The sequence below is a fragment of the Ovis aries genome, chromosome 26 (assembly GCF_016772045.2).
Source record: "Ovis aries strain OAR_USU_Benz2616 breed Rambouillet chromosome 26, ARS-UI_Ramb_v3.0, whole genome shotgun sequence".
NCBI lineage: Eukaryota > Metazoa > Chordata > Mammalia > Artiodactyla > Bovidae > Ovis > Ovis aries.
In genome coordinates this window covers 13,562,562-13,581,958 of record NC_056079.1, presented here as the reverse complement: position 1 = coordinate 13,581,958, position 19,397 = coordinate 13,562,562, and the positions used below count along the sequence as shown (strand labels likewise).

General features: G+C 40.7%; 2 protein-coding genes across 3 annotated transcripts in view; one reads left to right on the top strand and one right to left on the bottom strand.

Annotated features, from left to right (window-relative positions):
• TRAPPC11 (trafficking protein particle complex subunit 11) overlaps nt 1-8,648 on the bottom strand; it is a 37,070-nt gene extending 28,422 nt beyond the window's left edge. For both annotated transcript variants that reach the window (XM_060406910.1, XM_004021689.5), the window contains exons 1-5: nt 8,485-8,648; nt 3,309-3,533; nt 2,288-2,457; nt 1,502-1,572; nt 564-678 (exon numbers count right to left, since the gene is read on the bottom strand). In XM_060406910.1, coding sequence (XP_060262893.1) covers nt 564-678; nt 1,502-1,572; nt 2,288-2,457; nt 3,309-3,512 — 560 coding nt within the window. In that variant the 5' untranslated portion in view covers nt 3,513-3,533; nt 8,485-8,648. The remainder of the gene's footprint in view (nt 1-563; nt 679-1,501; nt 1,573-2,287; nt 2,458-3,308; nt 3,534-8,484) is intronic.
• A 226-nt stretch (nt 8,649-8,874) lies between these two features.
• RWDD4 (RWD domain containing 4) lies at nt 8,875-18,460 on the top strand. Its single transcript, XM_060406911.1, has 7 exons — nt 8,875-9,116; nt 10,479-10,559; nt 12,546-12,655; nt 12,740-12,887; nt 14,015-14,132; nt 14,984-15,175; nt 16,607-18,460. The coding sequence occupies exons 1-6, from the start codon at nt 9,093-9,095 to the stop codon at nt 15,163-15,165; spliced, it is 663 nt and encodes a 220-aa protein (XP_060262894.1). The 5' UTR covers nt 8,875-9,092; the 3' UTR covers nt 15,166-15,175; nt 16,607-18,460.
• The last annotated feature ends 937 nt before the right edge of the window (nt 18,461-19,397 follow it).

The window sequence follows — 19,397 nt, the reverse complement described above, 5'->3', positions numbered from 1 at the left end:
GACCCACCAAAAGCCGTTTAAAATTATTTACAGTCTAAGAAATAATCAATAAAAATAACTCTACAATTTGTAAAAATTAGGTAAGCTCTAAGATTACAACCACTCTAATTATTTTATTATTTTATAAGTATGAAAGAAATAAGATATCTAATACTCAATTATATTTGACTGTTTTTGTGACTATAACATTTAGGGTTTAAAGATAAAGAAAACAGGAAAGGGACCAGAAGTGAGCAAATGAGGTGAAAGTAACATTTATGTAAGTTAAATCCTGCTTCATTCTGTAATTATGAGATTACAGAGGAAGAAAATTGCCTGAAGATGGATAAACAACTCAAAGTTCTGCTTATGAAAATAAGTACACATCAGAAGTTATCTTCCCAGGGATGAAAGAAAGCTGACTTCAAAGTCAGACAAAGATTGACCTTCAAGGCTCTTCCTCCTTGGAAGAGTTCTGAAGTTATAAAAGGGTTTCAGTATTTCTAAGGAAAATGTGCAGAAAAGTAACATAAAATGGATTAGTCAAAACTTAAACAATTCAATATATTGTCTCGGTTATTTACCTTATAATATAACCCACAAGGTGGTCTGTATGGGGCAGTACAAACAAAGACTTTCCTGAGAGCTCACACGCGTTGCATAAGGCTGCAGCCCTTTCTGAAGCAATGACATCTTCTCCTGTTCACAACAAGTTCCATAAAGAGAGAAAATCAATATATTTTTCTTAATGAACACTTCCCCAGATTGGTACAATGTAATTAAAAAAAACTCAAGCCACTTTTCACCACATCTGTAGGACCCCAGGCGCCCTTGAGAGCTCTGTGGGGTGCTCAGAAGCGGTATCACACATCTCTATCACAGAAAAACACTGTGGAATATTCTACAGAGCCAAGACAGACAGGCCAAGGAAAGACAACGGATACACCACATAACTGTTTCAAAATCATAACTAAAAATAAAAGCAATAATTCATGAAAATGGTTTGGAAAACGATTTAAGATGCTTCAAGTTTCAACACAGAAACAAAAATACATTTTGGCTTCTAAAGCTTGAGATGGTAGAAGAAATAAGCACTTGAAATAAGACATTTTCTTATAGAAAACTAGACCCAACCCCCCACCCCGCCGCACTTTTCTCTGCCCTATTGGAAATTTAAAAAAAAAAAATTATGTAAGGAATATAATTTCAACTAGATTTCAAAAGCAAAACAGCCTTTAATTTTAAACATTAAGTGAACAACTATGGTGTCAATTAATATGTGCCTCCCTAGGTGAGGTGAATGGAACTAGGGAGCAGCACTTGAGAAGATGGGCACTCTTTAGTGTTTTTAATTTCTTTATAATAAGCATTTACTCCTGTGTTATTGGCACTTTTTTAAGGTTAACACACCATCTTTCGAGTAACAGAATGCAAAAGATTTTAATATTAAAGATGATGCCTTCTGGTAATAAGAACTGGAGGGATAAACCAATCAATTAGTTGTTAAGCAACCTTCTGCTACCTGGGGGTAAGGGGGTTTTCTTCTGAATCAGAACCACTGCAACTTTGGTGTTTCTCCCTTGTAAACTCTGCCTGCAGCGGAAAAAGAGCAATAAGATGAATTAATAATTAAACTGTTTTTACTTAAAAAGTGTATTCAAAAAAAAAAACAACAAACAAACAAACAAAAAAAAGTATATTCAAAATTTTACATAAGATACAAGATTGACAATTTAGTCCAAGAAAGACAAATTTAAACTAAAAGAAAAAAAAAAATCAAGATTAGGGGAATTTTTTTCCCCACATATAATGAAACATACATGCCACAATGATTTAAATCTTACAAGTATAATCTCACATTGAGCTCCTATTTCTTACAAAAAAAATCTTAGAAGGCAAAAGTTTAACATAAACTTTAATATAAAGTTATATAACAACTTATTTCTTTATAGTGATATGTTAGAGAAGTCATCCAAAAGAATTATTAGAAACAAACAGTGATAAAGCAAAAAGTGCTTTATTAGACTAAATAATAAACCGCTACAGTTCAAAAAAATATACAAATGCAAGAAAAAATATTTGGATATTCAGGCCAATCTGTCTTTGAAATTTCTTCCCGTTGCTTAGCATACTGTAAGTTAAGGTCAGTTAATGCTACCTGTTACCACGGCAACAGGCCTCCCCAGAGGCCAGTGATCCCCGAACGACCACTGCAGTCTTAACAGCACTCAGCTGCCTTCAGTAAGTGTCGGTAAGCTCCAGAGGTGGGTCTGGCCTCACACGGTCAACCTCACAAAGGGGACCATACCTGACTATTTCCACTCTGGTGGCACATTCGGACTGCTTCTCCTTCCACTGGGGCTCGTCCCAGTCCAGCTCATAGAACACGACCACCAGGGCTGGCACCAGATTCAGATGTTTGTTCATCCAGCCGGTTTTTAAGATCCCTTTGGGGATGTACCACTCATACGAAGTTCTCTGCAAACATTGACCAAAGTTGAAAAGAGGCGCTTGACAACGAGAACAGCAGAGACCACTTGGCAACGGAGTGCAGGCGCTTTCTGTGTATTTCTCTCATTTCATATACACATGCCACACTTTTTAAAGATGACACTTTTTACAGAGACCAAATAAGAGGCAGCAATTTTTAGAGGTAGATACTCAACCCTAGAGCCAGTACCGTAATCATTTAAAGAAGGACCAAAGCCAAAGCATTTTTAATGACGTCAAGTCTTTCAAATAACTATGTCAAGCTTTCAAATTCAAGAGGCTGAATTAAACAGCCCTTTCCCCAATAAATTCTACTTATATTCCTCACTATCCCAGAGTCTGCTCTTATAAAAGCTGCTCAGGTGTTCTCTAAAGCCCAAAATAGCTTCATTTGTTTCGAAGTCATGTGACCAGGATGGCATTATACCTCCTTGTGGGTAAAAGAAAGAAATGAAGGCTAATTCCTAAGTACAGTGGCAGAAGGGCAGTCACTGTGAGTCAGCAGGAGTGCCACGTCATGGGGGGGATGGCCCGAAGCACCCAGAAACTCTCGACTCACCCCCAGAGCACCTGCACCAACCCAGACTACTCCAGCTCATGCTGGTCCAACCTTTACTCCACACGAGGAAAGAGAGGACAGGATACGAAACAACTTGGGAGCTTGCAGCGTATTACACACATGAAAAGATCTAGAGTTTTCTTCATGCACCTCTGTAACCATACCCCTGATCAACTCAGGGGGTTCTCTGCACAGATATAGGGACAAAAAAGATATACACACTAAAAGAAGGGGAGATAGAGGGAGAAGGAGGGTCCCCTTGCAGGTATAACGTCATTACCTTGGGTCTACATTTAGGATACTCGTGGTCACCTGGGAGCACCTTGAAAGAAATCGGTACCCGATCAGCCCTCCGGTTGGCACAGAAGGCATCCCAGACAGCTCGATGGACAGCATTATAGACCACATCCAGGCCTGTGAGAGTGACGAAAGCCATAGGCCGACAACATAATTCCACAGGGAAGTCCCACTGGGTGGGGCTCATGTTTAAGACGTCACGAAAACTCTGAAATGCAAACATTAATACATCAATAATCAATTTAGTGAAAGCCCACATCCTCATCTAATATATGAACCTCTACCATTCAGGAAATATTACAAAAAGGCAAAAGACTTTGAGTGTTTACAAACTGTCGAGCAAATCCAAAAGAAGACAGCAAATGGGAAAACTTTAATTCTCGAATTGGACCTATTAGAATTTAATAACTACACATGGACATCACCAGATGGTCAATACCAAAATCAGATTGATTATATTCTTTGCCGTCGAAGCTCAATACAGTCAGCAAAAACAAGACCAGGAGCTGACTGTGACTCAGATCATGAACTCCTTATTGCCAAATTCAGACTTAAATCGAAGAAAGTAGGGAAAACCACTAGACCATTCAGGTATGACCTAAATCAAATCCCTTATGATTATACAGTGGAAGTAAGAAATAGATTCAAGGGATTAGATCTGATAGACAGAGTGCCTGATGAACTATGGATGGAGGTATGTTCGGACATTGTACAGGAGGCAGGGATCAAGACCATCCCACTGAAAAAGAAATCCAAAAATGAATAGTTGTCTGAGGAGGCCTTACAAATAGCTGAGAAAAGAAGAGAAGCTAGAGGCAAAGGAGAAAAGGAAAGATATACCCATCTGAAAGCAGAGTTCCAAAGAACAGCAAGGAGAGATAAGAACGCCTTCCTCAGTGATCAATGCAAAGAAACAAAGGAAAACAATAGAATGGGAGACTAGAGACCTCCAAGAAAATGAAGAGATACTAAGGGAACATTTCACGCAAAGATGGGCACACTAAAGGACAGGAATGGTATGGACCTAACAGAAGCAGAAGATATTAAGAAGAGGTGGCAAGAATATACAGAACTCTACAAAAAGATCTTCATGACCCAGATAATCACGATGGTGTGATCACTCACCTAGAGCCAGACATCCTGGAATGAGAAGCCAAGTGGGCCTTAGGAAGCATCACTACAGACAAAGCTAGTGAAGGTGATGGAATTCCAGTTGAGGTATTTCAAATCCTAAAAGATGATTCTGTGAAAGTGCTCCACTCAATATGCCAGCAAATCTGGAAAACTCAGCAGTGGCCACAGGACTGTAAAGGTCAGTTTTCATTCCAATCCCAAAGAAAGGCAATACCAAAGAAAGCTCAAACTACCACACAATTGCACTCATCACACATGCTAGCAAAGTAATGCTCAAAAAGTCTCCAAGCCAGGATTCAACAGTATGTGAACTGTGAACTTCCAGATGTTCAAGCTGGATTTAGAAAAGGCAGAGGAACCAGAGATCAAATTGCCGACATTCGTTGGATCATCGAAAAAGCAAGAGAATTCCAGAAAAACATCTACTTCTGCTTTACTGATTATGCCAAAGCCTTGACTGTGTAGATCACAACAAACTGTGGAAAATTCTTCAAGAGATGGGATTACCAGACCACCTGACCTGCCTCTTGAGAAATCTGTATGCAGGTCAGGAAGCAACAGTTAGAATCGCACATGGAACAATGGACTGTTTCCAAATTGGGAAAGGAGTACATCAAGGCTGTGTATTGTCACCCTGCTTATTTAACTTATATGCAGAGTACATCATGAGAAACACTGGGCTGGAGGAAGCACAAGCTGGAATCAAGATTTCTGGGAGAAATGTAAATAACCTCAGATACGCAGATGATACCACCTTTATGGCAAAAAGTGAACAGGAACTAAACAGCCTTCTGATGAAAGTGAAAGATGAGAGTGGAAAATGTTGGCTTAAAACTCAACATTCAGAAAATGAAGATCATGGCATCCGGTCCCATCGCTTCAAGGCAAATAGACAGGGAAACAATGACACTTTATTTTTTGGGGCTCCAAAATCACTGCAGATGGTGACTGCAGCCATGAAATTAAAAGATGCTTGCTCCTTGACAGAAAAGCTATGAAAACCCAGGCAGCATATTAAAATGCACAGACATTGCTTTGCCAACAAAGGTCCATCTAGTCAAAGCTAGGATTTTTCCAGTAGTCACGTATGGACTGAGAAAGTTGGACTATAAAGAAAACTGAGTGCTGAAGAATTGATGCTTTTGAACTGTGCTATTGGAGAAGACTCTTGAGAGTCCCTTGGACTGCAGGGAGATCCAACCAGTCTATCCTAACGGAAATCAGTCCTCAATACTCATTGGAAGGATTGATGCTGAAGCTAGAACTCCAATACTCTGGCCACCTGATGCAAAGAACTGACTCAATGGAAAAGACTGAAGGTGGGAGGAGAAGGGGATGACAGAGGATGAGACTGGATGGCATCACTGAATGGATGGACATGAGTCTGAGCAAGCTCCGAGAGATGGAAAAGGACAGGGAATCCTGGCGTTCTGCAGTCCATGGGGCTGCAAAGAGTGGGACACTACCGAGCGACTGAACAACAACATGCACAACGACTGTAGCCAACTTTAAGCAAATCACTATTTCTTGTAACATCTGAAAACCACACAGAACTTCAGGATGAACAGACCAAAATCACAGGAGGGTGATCAAACTACCTACTTCAGTTATTAAAATAACAATAGTAATGACTGACTGACTTATACAATAAAGTACAATTATCTCTAACTTCTCTGTAACTGCTAATGTCTAATTTCTGATTTTCTGAGCTATCATTAAAATTGTATGCTAATTATCTAAAATAGCTGTGTTTTCTCATTTCTCCACAATTAATGCAAATACATCACTTAAAGGAAAATCTACAAGGGAAAAATTAATAATGAATGGAATCCTCTAGGAGAATATATTTCTATTGTGTCCTTTAGCTGAGAAGCAGTCTGTATCAATCCAAGATGCACTAAATTTACAAAAGCAATCATATAAAGATGTGTTTATTGTGAACAGAATTATCACTGTATTACAAGAATAATTTCCTGATTCCATACACATGTACCATAAGACTCGTTTCAGAGGTTATCTTCACCAGCATGTCATACAGGACTCACACACAATTTCTGAGAGAAGCACTTAGGCCACTGAAACAGTATTTTTACCTGAAAAGTTGATTTAGGAAAGGCTATTAGGCTTCTCACCTTAGGTCCTAAAGGAACACCGGGTATTAGATGAACGGTTTGGAAAGCCTACCAGAAACAACAGATGTCTACAATAGACAGACGTTTCAGAACTGCTTCAACAGATATTCTGAGGACTAGAGTAAGCTATGAGGGCAAAGGACGGCATGTTCAGAAACATAGCTATTCTAGTTTCAGTGAATTTGGGGTGAAAATAGAAGAGATGGTCAAAGCACAATCTGAGTGCCACCGCTTGATCCCAGAAGTCTAGATTAGAGCCCTAAAGGCCCACTTCCTTTAACAACCCCAAAGACTCAAAAGAATCAGCTGTGGTCCTTGCATATGGGGTGGAAATAAGGAGAAACAGAAATGACTATTAATCACTTAAAATCAAAATCCTGTCCAAGAGAAATATAACATAAACTACTAATACATAAATCATTTCATCTTTTGTAGTAGTCACATTAAAAAAGGATGAAATTAATTTTATTAATATGCTATTTAACCAATGTCCAAAATATTATCAATTCAATGTAACTATAAAGTTACTAGTTTTTTTAATACTAAGTCTTTCAAAGCCTGGTGTGTATTGTACACTCAGAGCACATCTCAATCAGGCTAGTCTATTTCATATGCCATTTATGATGACTGGCTATTATACTAAACTATGCAAATCCCAGGGACAGGGGAGCCTGGTGGGCTGCCATCTATGGGGTCGCACAGAATTGGATACGACTGAAGCGACTTAGCAGCATCAGCAGCACCATGCAGCTCTAAATGATGGTGACTCTACCAAAAATTACTGTGTGAAAATACATCAGAAAGTCTTGCCGCATACTACCTTAGGAAGTTTTTGCATTTGAAATGGCTATGCCTAATCAGTGGCCCCCAAAAATGGGAAGAATATCAGCAAAGGCCAACTGCAGAGGTTCTATGGATCTCGATGACAGCCTATAGGAGAAATTCCCAGATCTCCTGGAAGAAACCAATGAGGCAACTAACCAAACTATGACCTGGAAGGAGATGTAGAAGTAGGAAGTAAACACTCTGGATGGGAGAGCAAGTAGTGCAAGGGAAGTAGTCTGGAAGCTGGCGTGATCATACAACTACAAGGAAGACGCTCAGAAAGAATGCATGAGTGCTAAGTCGCTTAAGTCGTGTCAGACTCTTTGCGACCCCATGGACTGTAGCCCGCCAGGTTCCTCTGTTATGGGATTCTCCAGGCAAGAATACTGGAGTGGGTTGCCATTTCCTCCTCGAGGGGATCTTCCCAACCCAGAGACCGAACCCACCACGCTTATGTCTCCTGCATTGGCGGGTGGGTTCTTTACCAGTAACGCCACCAGGGGAGCCCCCTTAGAAAGAATGACAGACTGCAAAGAAAGGTGATCTAATCAAAGTGGCAGGTAATAAGAACAATAATAATGCAGTCCCTATTTTTTAGTTAATGGAGGTTCAGGATGCGCAGAACACAAGGCCGGTAAGGATGGGACTCAACGATGTCCAGCTACAAAAACGATCAAAAGAGGAAAGACAGCTTGGAGCCAGGACGGTGAAACAAAAGCTGATGTTGAGGGTGTGAAGCAATAGCCCGACTTAGGAAAGACATGCGCCGCACCCCCCCGCCCCGCGGTCCAGAATCTTGCTCCCCGGAGCTCAAATGAAGAAACGCTGCAGCCCTAAAAGCAGACGCTTACCCTCCTCCTCTTCTCCCCGCCCCACCCCCTTTAAAGCTGGGGCGTCTTTTCTTTAGCAGCTAAAAGAGGAATGCACTCGCTGATGCTGCAGGATATCACAGGCTCCCCCCGCAACCCACCCCCGCAAAAAAAAAAAAAAACAACCAGCATCTTTAGGCGCTAGCAATCTCCCTCGGCGGTTTCTCCCGGCCCCGGAGGTCTTCCGACTCAGACTTACTTGGGTCGCACGTCCCGGGCCCGCTGCGGCTTTGGCCGCTCACCACCAGCCGGCAGAGGACGAGAGGAAGCAGGCAGAGATGTCACAGAACGCCGCCGGGGAGGCTGGGTCCGTCACCCCTTCCGCCGCCGCCCCTGCGCTGGGGCCAGCAAGCGAAACTTCCCAGGGCCCACCTCCGCAGGCACAGGAAGCACTTTCCGGATCTGACTGACAGCGCTCTGCACCAATCGCAGCCCCGGAACTGGACGCCGCTCCCGGAAACGTAAGGAAGGGGCTCCGTGTCCTAGAGGAGAAGGAGCTGGGGGGGCGGGGAGAGGAGGAGCCAATAGGAGCAGCGAGAAAGAGGGGAGGGCGGGGCTTTTGCGGTCACCGCCCCGCCGCCGCTCCTCCAAGCCTCCCGGCGCCCCGGCTGCCGCGGCCTCTCGTCCGCAGTCAGCGGCCCGACTTCTTCGCTCAGCCCGGGCATCGGGGACGCGCGACTCTTCTGCCGCGCGAAGTGTGTGTCTCAGCAGCCCAGGGCGCCGGAGAGGGAGCGGCCCGGCCTCGGGGCCACGGCCCTTGCTTCCTTTTCGTTGTCACGAAACGCCGTGCACCCCGTGACCGGGGCGATGGGTGCCAACGAGGACCAGGAGGTGAGTCGGGGCAGGACGCCCCTTCCCCGCGCAGGCGCGATGCCCCTCTCCGCCCGCGGGTGCCCCTCGCCCCCAAGGCCGCAGTCTGGTTGGAGCAGCCCCGAGTTTGCCAGCGTCCTGTGGGGAGAGGCCCCGGCACGCGTACCGGGGTGGGGGCCCACCTCTGCTTTTTCTCCACCACCACCCCCACCCGCCCCGCAGTTTTGGATTTTTGCAAAGCCGGGGATCCGCCCCCCACCTCCGGGTCTCTTGATAATAAGGGCGAGTGTCCTTGGCCCGCAAGCCGGTGCACTTGGTTGGCCTTAAACCCCGCAGCTGTTTAGCGCCCGCGTTCCGAGTTAGGCTTCTTGGAATCCCATCTCCTTTACATCTTAGAATCTGTTGTTGGCCGGCAGAGAAAGTTAATTGAGTTAGTTAAATTTCTGGTGCAGGGAAGTAATGATCCTAGTGTCTTCTGGCCATATAGCTTGGTGGAAGGAATCATTTATCCACCTGATGGTTTTCCAGCAGATACGAAGTCTGTTTTGAGCATCCATGTACTAGGGTAGTTGTATGGTTTACACTCGGTATTTTCTCATGAAATGCCACTTTGACATTGAATCATATGACATGAGAGTTGGAAGGGATGCTCCAGGTCATCTCTAGAGGGAGCTTCTAAATGTGTAATGTGTACAGATGAGAAGAAGGGTCTACAAACATAAAGTGACAGTCCCAGGGCTGCACAGTGAGTTTGTGGTAAAATCAGGTCTAGAATCACAGTCTCCTAGATAAATAATCCCAGTCTCACTCTTCATTTAGAATATACTGCTTGAAAGTTAGCACTTTTATCAGTACATGATAGAAGTAATGGTATCTCAGGGTTGGAAGTTACCTTTAAAGAAGACCCACAAGCCATGATGTCCAAATGCTTCTAAAATACTCTTGCCAGGTTAGTTTCTAAGCTAAGGCTTGAACAGTTCTTACTGTGAAGCGTGCAGTGTACAGTGTAATGTTCCTTCCAGTTTGGCCCGGGGACCACCACCTAGAACCATTTGGGCAGTTGTTAGTAAAACAGATGCCTGCTCTCTGTCTCAGATATACTGAAGCAAAATTCCTGCAGTGAGAACCAGATCTCCATTTAACAATAAAATTCGATTCTTCTTTCATAGGACCGATTTTCAGATGTTTGAAGACCATTTTCTTGCCCAGTTTTTCAGACCTCCTCTTCTCACGCTGACTGGTTCCTTTCAGCTTTTCTCCATTTGTTCATTCTTATTAGTTCCTTCAGGCTTCAAGAATTGTGTGACTGTGGACATAAATTTATGTTCTATTTCTAATCCATTTGTACGATTAAACAAAACCCTTTTAATTCATTTCTTTCAGATGGAACTGGAGGCATTACGCTCTATTTATGAAGGAGATGAAAGTTTCCGGGAATTAAGTCCAGTTTCATTTCAATACAGGGTAAGACCTGACATGAATAGGAGCACTTACTACTTTGTTGGGAAGTTGTTTTTTTAAATGCTGTTTGGTTTCTTTTTTTAATTTAGTGGCTTACATTTACTATGTCTTTGGATTTGCTGACACATTTAAATGAAAATGAAAACTCATCACCATGACATCAGTTATTTTCAAACTTTGAAAACTTAATTCAGAAGCTTTTTCAAAGTAAGATAAATGTGTGTTTATTATAAGAGAAATATAAAATATTAGAAATGGAAGACACGTTAGAAATTGTGGTTTTTACCTTCTTACCTTAAAGATAGCATCTCAGCCCTGACTTCCCAAGTTTCCACAGCGATATTGACAAATGTTAGGGTTAAAATCCAGGTCTCTAGGCCAAGCCTAGTTTTCTTCTTACTGCTTTACAGCTTAGTAAAGAAAAGTTGATATTTTTGTAGTTCTATGTTATCAACATGTGTGAAAATTTTTCACATATAATGAAATGTCAATTTTTCTTTAAAATACAGGTTGCTTATAATTCTTTTTCGGCATGGAACAGCACCAGTATTTGATTTCATAAACAAATAATATAGACCATTTATCCAAATTGTTAAGTACTGGTGGGTGGTAGAGGAAGTATTTTTTTTGTAAAAGACTTAGGAAAGGTTTATGGTTGTTGACATTGTCACCATTTACAATAAATTGATCCTTATGCATGATTGTTACTGACCTCACAGGAAATAAATCCTTTATAGTTATTTCCTTCAGAAAGTCCCCTCTCTGCTCACTGCTTCTCAATTCTCTTTCAAGCTCCACAGTCCTCACACCACCCCACATATAGAACAACGGAGACTTAGTGGCCACTAGGCCCTTCTCTTTGCCTCCAGTCACCTGCCCAGACTTCCCCATCCATGGCCCCCCTACCCTAGCGAATGGGACAGCCCCCCGTCCTCCCCGTGTCTGCGCCAAACCAGCAGTTACTCACTGAGGATGTTGCAGGACATGTGGGTGTCCTGTCGTGTAGACACTGGTGGATTTGTACGCAGTGAAGTGTGCGTAGTGTTCATTGTTGTATTCCAGCTTTTCTGTAAAAGTTTTCAAAATAAAAAGCTGGGGAAAGCAAAAGAAAAAAAAAGAGATCTTTAAGCAGCTCAGGTCAAATAGGCTGTTTAAAGATATAAACTTCCAATTATAAGTCCTGGGGATATTGTGTACAGCATGGCGACTGCAGTTGATAATACCCTATTGTGTATTCGAAAGTTGCTAAGAGAATAGATCATAAAAGTTCTCATCATAACAAAAAAAAACTATAACTGTGTGTGTTGATGGATGTTAACGAAATTCATTGTGGTGATCATTTTGCAGTGTATACAAATGTCAAACCATTATGTCATATGCACCTGAAAATAACATAATCTGTGTCAATTATACCTCAAAAATAGAATAAACAAAAAGAGAAAAATTTAGGAGTTGTCATCCAGGCTAAGGCACTTCTTCCTTATCTCTCTGCCCTTTATTTCTCTGAATTTTACATTTCATTTTCTAGTTTCTTGGGATTGTGCTGATTAATGCCTATCCATTTACATGTTCTTAATGTCTATTATGATTTAGCAGCTGGAAAACTGAAGGGAAAGATGAGGTATTTCAAGTGTGTGGATTTTATCTATTCCTTTTCTCCACGGTTGTTGTCCTCACCTTTGTCCTCAGCAATCTTTGATGGTATAAAAACTGTATGTATAAGACATATAGTTGCTGCTGGGAAAGACTGGAGGCAGGCCGTGGACATCAACCAAAGCTGTTAAAACAGGCTCAGAGCGGGTTAAAAGTCACACATGTTTACACTGCCCTCTCCCTCAGCAGGGTCTTAGCTCGTCCCCCTTGAACTTTTCAAAATAACGACATTTCCGATCTGATCACAAGCTTTTGAGGTTATCATTTTAACAATCATCATTTAATATTCTGTCTTTGTAGAACTTTTTACAAGCCTAAGATTCCCCTTTTCTTCAGATAGGTGAAAACGGGGATCCCAAAGCCTTCCTCATAGAGATTTCCTGGACAGAAACCTATCCGCAGACACCTCCCATCATATCCATGAATGCCTTTTTTAACAACACCATGTGAGTACTGTTACTTTGTCATTTCAGTCATGGTAACTCCCTTTTTTACTTTTCTCTTAGCGGTGTATTTCTTGTGCATTGCAGATCATCAGATGTGAAACAGAGCATATTAGCCAAGTTACAGGAAGCAGTGGAAGTCCACCTCGGGACGGCCATGACCTACACGTTGTTTGAATACGCCAAGGACAATAAGGAGCAGTTCATGGAGAACCACCATCCCGTTCATTCTGCTGTGAGCAGGGGATTTGGCTCTGCCACGTTTCGTTTGTTTTGGTTTTATGCTACTAGTGATTCATTTTTACTACTTATTTACTTATTTATTTAATTGGAAGGAGACTTTGTTTCTGGTGGTTTTTTTAGTTTTATTTATTTATTTGGCCATGCTGGGTCTTCCTTGCTGCGTAGGCTTTTCCCTCATTGCGGTGCATGGGCTTCTCATTGTGGCGGCTTCTATTCTTGTGGAGCAGGGGCTCCTCAGCGTTTGCACGTCAGTAGTTGCAGCTCCTGGACTCTAGAGCAAGGCTCAGTAGTTGTACACGGGCTTAGCTGCTGCTCGACTTGTGGGATCTTCCCGGATCAGGGATCAAACCAGTGTCTCCTGCATTGGCAGGTGGATTATTTACCACTGAGCCTCCACCAGAGCCTAGAAGGAGACTTTGTATTACGTTCAAAATGATAGTTACAGCTGGACCCTGAGAGGCAGCTAGAGAAGCAGAGAAGGCCGGGGACTCCTGCGCTGGGAGCGAGACCCTGTGGCCCTGCGAATGCCCTCTTTGCTGTGTGACTTTAGGCAGCTTTCTTAATCTTGCTGTGCTCAGTTTTGTCATCTGTAAAATGGAAGTTATAATAGTAGTTACTTCATAAGATTGTACTCAGAATCAAATGAGTGATATATGTACAACACTTAACAGCAGTGCTTGGCACCTGGTAAGCATTTTCAGTTTTGTCTCTCTGACTCCATGAACTCATATAATTCATTTCCTCTGGGAACCAGAAGGCTCCAAGTAGGCACACGTGATTTTTCTAAAGACATATTTAAGCTTTCAAATAATAGCAAATGAACTGAGTTGTAAAATTACCTCCGCACTTCAGAGCTTTAGGATAATCCTGGTATCAGATCTTCTTTCTCAAGAAACTGGTGGTAACCGTGTAACAATATTATGTCCTTCAGTGTGAACTTTTAGGAGAGTAAAACCAGTCATGTGCTGAGCTTCCTGACCTGATTAATGAATATAATAATGAAGGATTCTTTTACTTCACAAACCTAAAAATTGTCAGCTCATTGCAGGATGTGGGCATATTTAGTTTAATTCAGTAAGTTTTAAGGCAAGAGTCTAAGAATTATTTCTTTTTGTCTAGACATCCATAAGCAATATCATCTCAGTTGAAACTCCTAACACAGCTCCATCAAGTAAGAAGAAAGATAAAAAGGAACAACTTTCAAAAGCCCAGAAACGTAAGCTGGCAGATAAAACAGGTTTGTGTTATTTTTCTTCTTTTATGATACACTTGACTGCTCTTTGATGTGATATGGGTGCCTAGTAAGTATTTAGATTTAGAATATCGGTTCTCTGCACTCTTTATTCTTAAACCATTTGGATCAGAGACAGTTTTAGGTCACAAATATATATTGAAAATATTTACTACTACTTTACTGAGCGACTGAACTGAATTACCACGAGAGAGAAGTATTTAAGAAGAAGGTGAAGCTGCAAAGTATGCATGAGTCTGCATACTGTCGAATATTAGAATAGTGAACAAATATGTGTCCTGCTGGTTCCCTCTCTGACATGTTTGGGATTTTCCTGTTTGTTTACCTTTATGACAGAAGTATATTGAAATTTTTTTTGAACTACAGCTTTCATTTGAAATGAAGTCTGGTCTACCATCAGATCATAACACAATAAATAACGGGTTTTTTCTGTAATTGATCTATTTATATAACTCAGAATAGCACAGTGACATAACTTATTAAGCGGGGACCTTGTATAAAGTAGGGAAGTTGCGCAAGGGCATCAAACTGATAAATTAGTTAGCTTCTCTTCCTGGCATTACCAGCTCACCTCCATCTTTTTTCTGTGATGTCAGGTTTTGTCTTGAATGGGAAGAGGATAAATAAGAAAGGCAGTACCTCTAAAATGCCTTGCAAGTACTCCCAGGGGAACAGTGCTTTCAGTGCACAATGATGATAAGCTGTTTTTCCACCTTAGTAATAAATGATTTAAATTTTCAATCCATTTGTGGTATAGAATAGTATAGAAAAATCTTATTTAAATTTAAGTATTACTGATTGGTCTTAGCAATAAAGTTACTGTTTTTCTCCTCTAGATCACAAAGGGGAGCTTCCTCGGGGATGGAACTGGGTTGATGTGGTGAAGGTTTGTAACATTTTGCTCTCCTCTTCAAAAGATTGTTACAGTTACTGCTGTCAGGTAATGAAATTTACTTCTTCCATTTTCTCCCCCATCAATCTTTGCATTGGACCGGGGATGTCTGTGTTTCCTTTCTGACGTTCAGCATGTAAGTATTTTTGAAATATCCTTTACATTTTTCTCTTCCCTAGCCCCTCAGTTTTAGGTTTTGTTTTTTTAAATAGTGGAAAATCTGTAGAAGTGAGTTTTAACTACAATAAAGTGTGACTGTTTATGTAAAACATGACTCTAAGTTATAGATAATATGCAATTTGAAGGAACAAGTCATGAAAAGGAGTGCTTTGATTTCTCAGTGGAGGTGAGGTACTTTTTTTCAGGACAGACGCCTAAATGTGGCTGCCCGCCATCCTCAGGAAAGGCTTTTTGTTTCTGTTGTGCAGAGCTGTTTACTTTCCACTTGGGATTTTCGGCCCCCTCCTCTCAGTGCTTGTCTTGCATTCCTCGTCAACAGATCCTTAACACAGCGAGTTAATGCCCTATCTGGAACTTTGTGAAATGCATTTTCATGCCAATTATTGTCACTGTGCTGTGTGAAGTAATTCCTGTGATCCAAAATTAGGATCAATGAGGACCCACAAACACGGGTAATTTAAAAGCGGTGTTTTCGTAAAGTTTATTTTGAAGCCAGCTGTTTGGGCCTTTTCTATAGAAACTATTTGAAGCAATTTATGTGGTTCTAAAACCTAGTACCCAGTCATCTGAGAGTGAGGAGCCATGAACTGCACTTGGAATAAAGAAACTCAGTATGGACCAACCTCATATTCCTGCAGTTCGCTTTATTCTGCTTCAATAGTTACCGTTTTGTACAAATTGAAGGTTTGTGACCATCTTGCGTTGTCAGATGAGGGTTTGTATTTTTCAGCAATGAAGTATTTTTTGATAAAGGTATGTGCATTGTCCTTTTACACATAATGCAACAGTATAGTGTAAATATAACTTATATTCACTGGGAATCCAGAAAATTTGTGTGACTTGATTTATTGTGATGTTTGCTTTACCGCAATGGTCTAAAACCCAACCCACAAGATTTGAGGTTGATCTTTATTTCTTATCGTCTTCTTGGGCAAGAGGCTGACCCTGCAATTTAAGAGTTGTACCATTTTCAAAATTTTAAGAATTGCCTGGTTAAGATGATAAATCTTAATATTTTTTTTACCACAGTTTAAAAATTTTAGAATTTATTGTTTTTTTTTTTTAAATATGTATCATTCATTTTATAAATGGTACCTTTTGTATACTCTTGGTTCCAATTTATTTCTTGGAAAGCTTTAAGGAATTTTTTTTCCTTTTTCTGTTGAGGTTATGTTATCAAACAATCCTGTTTAAAGTAGCTGAGCCTGAAGTTAAAAAGTATTAGTATTTCCACATGGTGAAATCTTTAGGTGGTACAAGTTACCTGAACCCTGTTGCCTGTTCTGTTAACTATAAATGTTGACTTTTGTTTTTAAGTGGAAAAAGTGAACTCAGATAAGATGATAGCTTAAACTTGTTGAATATTTGTTTTCATCTTTTTTTGTAGTTGAGCAAAACTGGCTCTAAAGACGATGAATAGCCCTTGGAATCTGAGACGAGGGAAGCGCATCCTTTAATAAGTAAATGGGGTTCCAAATCTTTCATTACTCTTTTCTGGTATTGAGGTAGCTTTTTATAAAACAATTGTTTTGTATGTTTCTTATGTAAAAAAAAAAAAATGTTTCAAGCTGAAAGTTCATGAAGGGTATCTGGTTGTATTAAATTATTTTCACAAACTTGCCTTAATAAAAGGTGAAAATGTTACTGTTTAGTATACTTTATGGAACCAATTATAAATGGACAAATACGAGGAAATACAAATAACCAATGGCAATTTATGGGATCTTATTCCAGTGGATGTGATATTTTTTAAAGGAGTTTCAAGCCTTTTCAAATTCTTATCCCAATGGAGAATAGTGAGTGAACAGTATGTTCACAGTATGATCCCTATTAACAGGCTTCTCGTCTTTAAGTCTTTTTTCCTTGTTTCTCTTAATTACTGAAGCGTAAATTGCTTCAGAGAAATTTAAATACTTTAAATTTATAAGTAATACGTAATGTATACGAACTTTATATGTAATATTCTTTCTAGGTCCTTTTCATTTTTCAAGGGTGAACTGCTTTTTAAGAAATGTATATCTGTTAATATTTTTGATTTGGGTAACGATGTTTGATCCTGAGAGCTTTCAATGATACATGGAATCAGAGAAAGGAAAAAAATAAAAGATCTGCCAAATACATTAGAAAATATTTGAATAGAAGTGCTGGTTCCTATTTAAACCATTTCTCTTTGCTGCATATACCTAGATGGGAGTAAAAGATGCCTTAATATTTAATTTTTATATTGTTAAAGACAGCGGTTTTAATAAATTCCTATTTATCCATTGTGTATTTTTAGTTGTTTGGTAACTGAGTTCTTCAAAGTGGTTTCACATAAAACCACATTTTAAGCCTTGTTGATTCTCTAGTATCCAAATGTGTGTCTCAGCCCAGGCATCCATGTACAAATAGACTTGGAAATCTTTCAAATGCTAAACTGTAGTGCTTGCTGGATTTTTTTTTTTTTTTTAAGTCATTAACAGAGGAAACTATTAGTACAGTTTTAGCAGGAAGTTACTGACATGTATGTGAGATAGCATATGCTCCCCAGCTTCACAAATACTTAGACTGCTACCGTGGTTTCTGGAAAGGTTGGCTGTTGGTCCCTCAAGTTATACCTGTGCAGCTTGGGTCTGAGTTTCTAACAAACAGTAAACTTTTAAAGATGTTTCCTTAGCAAAAGAGCAGATTGTTGTAGCCATGGTTTTTGCTAGGTTCACATAGGCATCAGTTAAACCGCTTGAATTCTAACATAAGCATAACTACAGTGAATAAGCTCAGTCTCATTCTTAAATGCTGAATCACATTTTTATTGCTTGGATTAGTCCGATAGAGACATCAAAATTCAGGACCACTGGAATACGCTAACGTTTGTTTTCATGTTGTGTGCGTAGTTTTTGTTGTGCCAATTTGCTGGTTTTTTGAAGAAACTGAAACTGCTACATCTGCTAGTGGGAAAAAATGCTTTGTTTTATGCAGAAGATTCTGAACTTATTCAGGTGTGTCATGGCTCATAGATTTCAAAGAATGATGCTAGTTAAATGCCAATGAACTATTTTTACTCTTTTTATATGAAATGTACAAATTCCGGGGGGTGATGGTGGCAGTGGTGCCTCTTACTACCTTATGTAAAACACTTGAACATTCTCATCAAGGTTGCCATCATCTGGTTAATACTCCCAGTATATTTTCTCAAAGTCTGTTTACGTAAAGTTGTATGGAGTGATGTAATAAGCAATAAAACCTGAATTTTACCCAGTGACATTTCTGTATGTTTTATTTCACGTCCCTTGAGAGAGAACTGTTGGTTTTATAACTGCTCTGACTTACAGTACAAGATGTACCATCCAGTTAGAAACGGTGTAAAATGTTGGATCCCCCCCCCCCAAAAAAAAGATATTTTAAATGAGCTGATGAGAGGGTAAGGAATACCCAGTGTCTAAAAAGTTTAAATGCAAGTTGGAAACCTTTAGTTCTCACAGCCTCGGGGGCCCAGAAGACAGGAGATGAGGTCCAGGATCAGCTCAGGGTAGAGAGACACACGCATGCCCAGCACACGTGAGGCTGAGCCCTGGCCCTCGTGGGGCCCCTGGGGAAGAGTTCTTGTCTTGAACGTTGGTTCTGCATGGAGCGGTAAAAGTAGGTATACATACATGTGCTCTCCTGCAACTCATAGCAAGTTACCTCACTCTTGGGTTTCAGCCTAAATTCCTCCTCACTGTGATGGTGGTGGTATAATCGCTAAGTCATGTCTGACTCTTGCAACCCCATAGACCATAGCCGGCCAGGCTCCTCTGTCCGTGGGATTCTCCAGGCAAGAATACTGGAATGGGTTGCCGTTTTCTTCTCCAGGGGATCTTCCCAACCCAGGGATTGAACCCGAGTCTCCTGCACGGCAAGCAGATTCTTTACTGACTGAGCTGCCATCTCAAAAAAAAAAAAAAAACAAAACAAAAACAAAACCCTCAACCCAGGATGGTAAGGAGTGGGAAGAACCGCTGAGCAGCTGATAGGACCACAAATCTACTGTGGAAGGTTGAACCCACCCACAATCCAGACCTCCAAACAGAAGGTCTGTGGAAATAGAACAAGGAGTGTTACCTGGTAGGGATTACCAGGGGATCTATGATTCTGAATTTCAGTGTTTTTGACAAAATAAGTGATACACAGTCTATTGCAGGCGTCCCCAACCTTCGGGA

Bases quoted from the DNA above. Each gene is read 5' to 3' on its own strand.
- RWDD4 (XM_060406911.1), top strand. From the start codon at position 9,093: ATGGGTGCCAACGAGGACCAGGAG. The intron at 12,656-12,739 runs GTGAGTACTGTT...TGTGCATTGCAG, and splicing joins GCCTTTTTTAACAACACCAT to ATCATCAGATGTGAAACAGA. The intron at 12,888-14,014 runs GTGAGCAGGGGA...CTTTTTGTCTAG, and splicing joins ACCATCCCGTTCATTCTGCT to ACATCCATAAGCAATATCAT.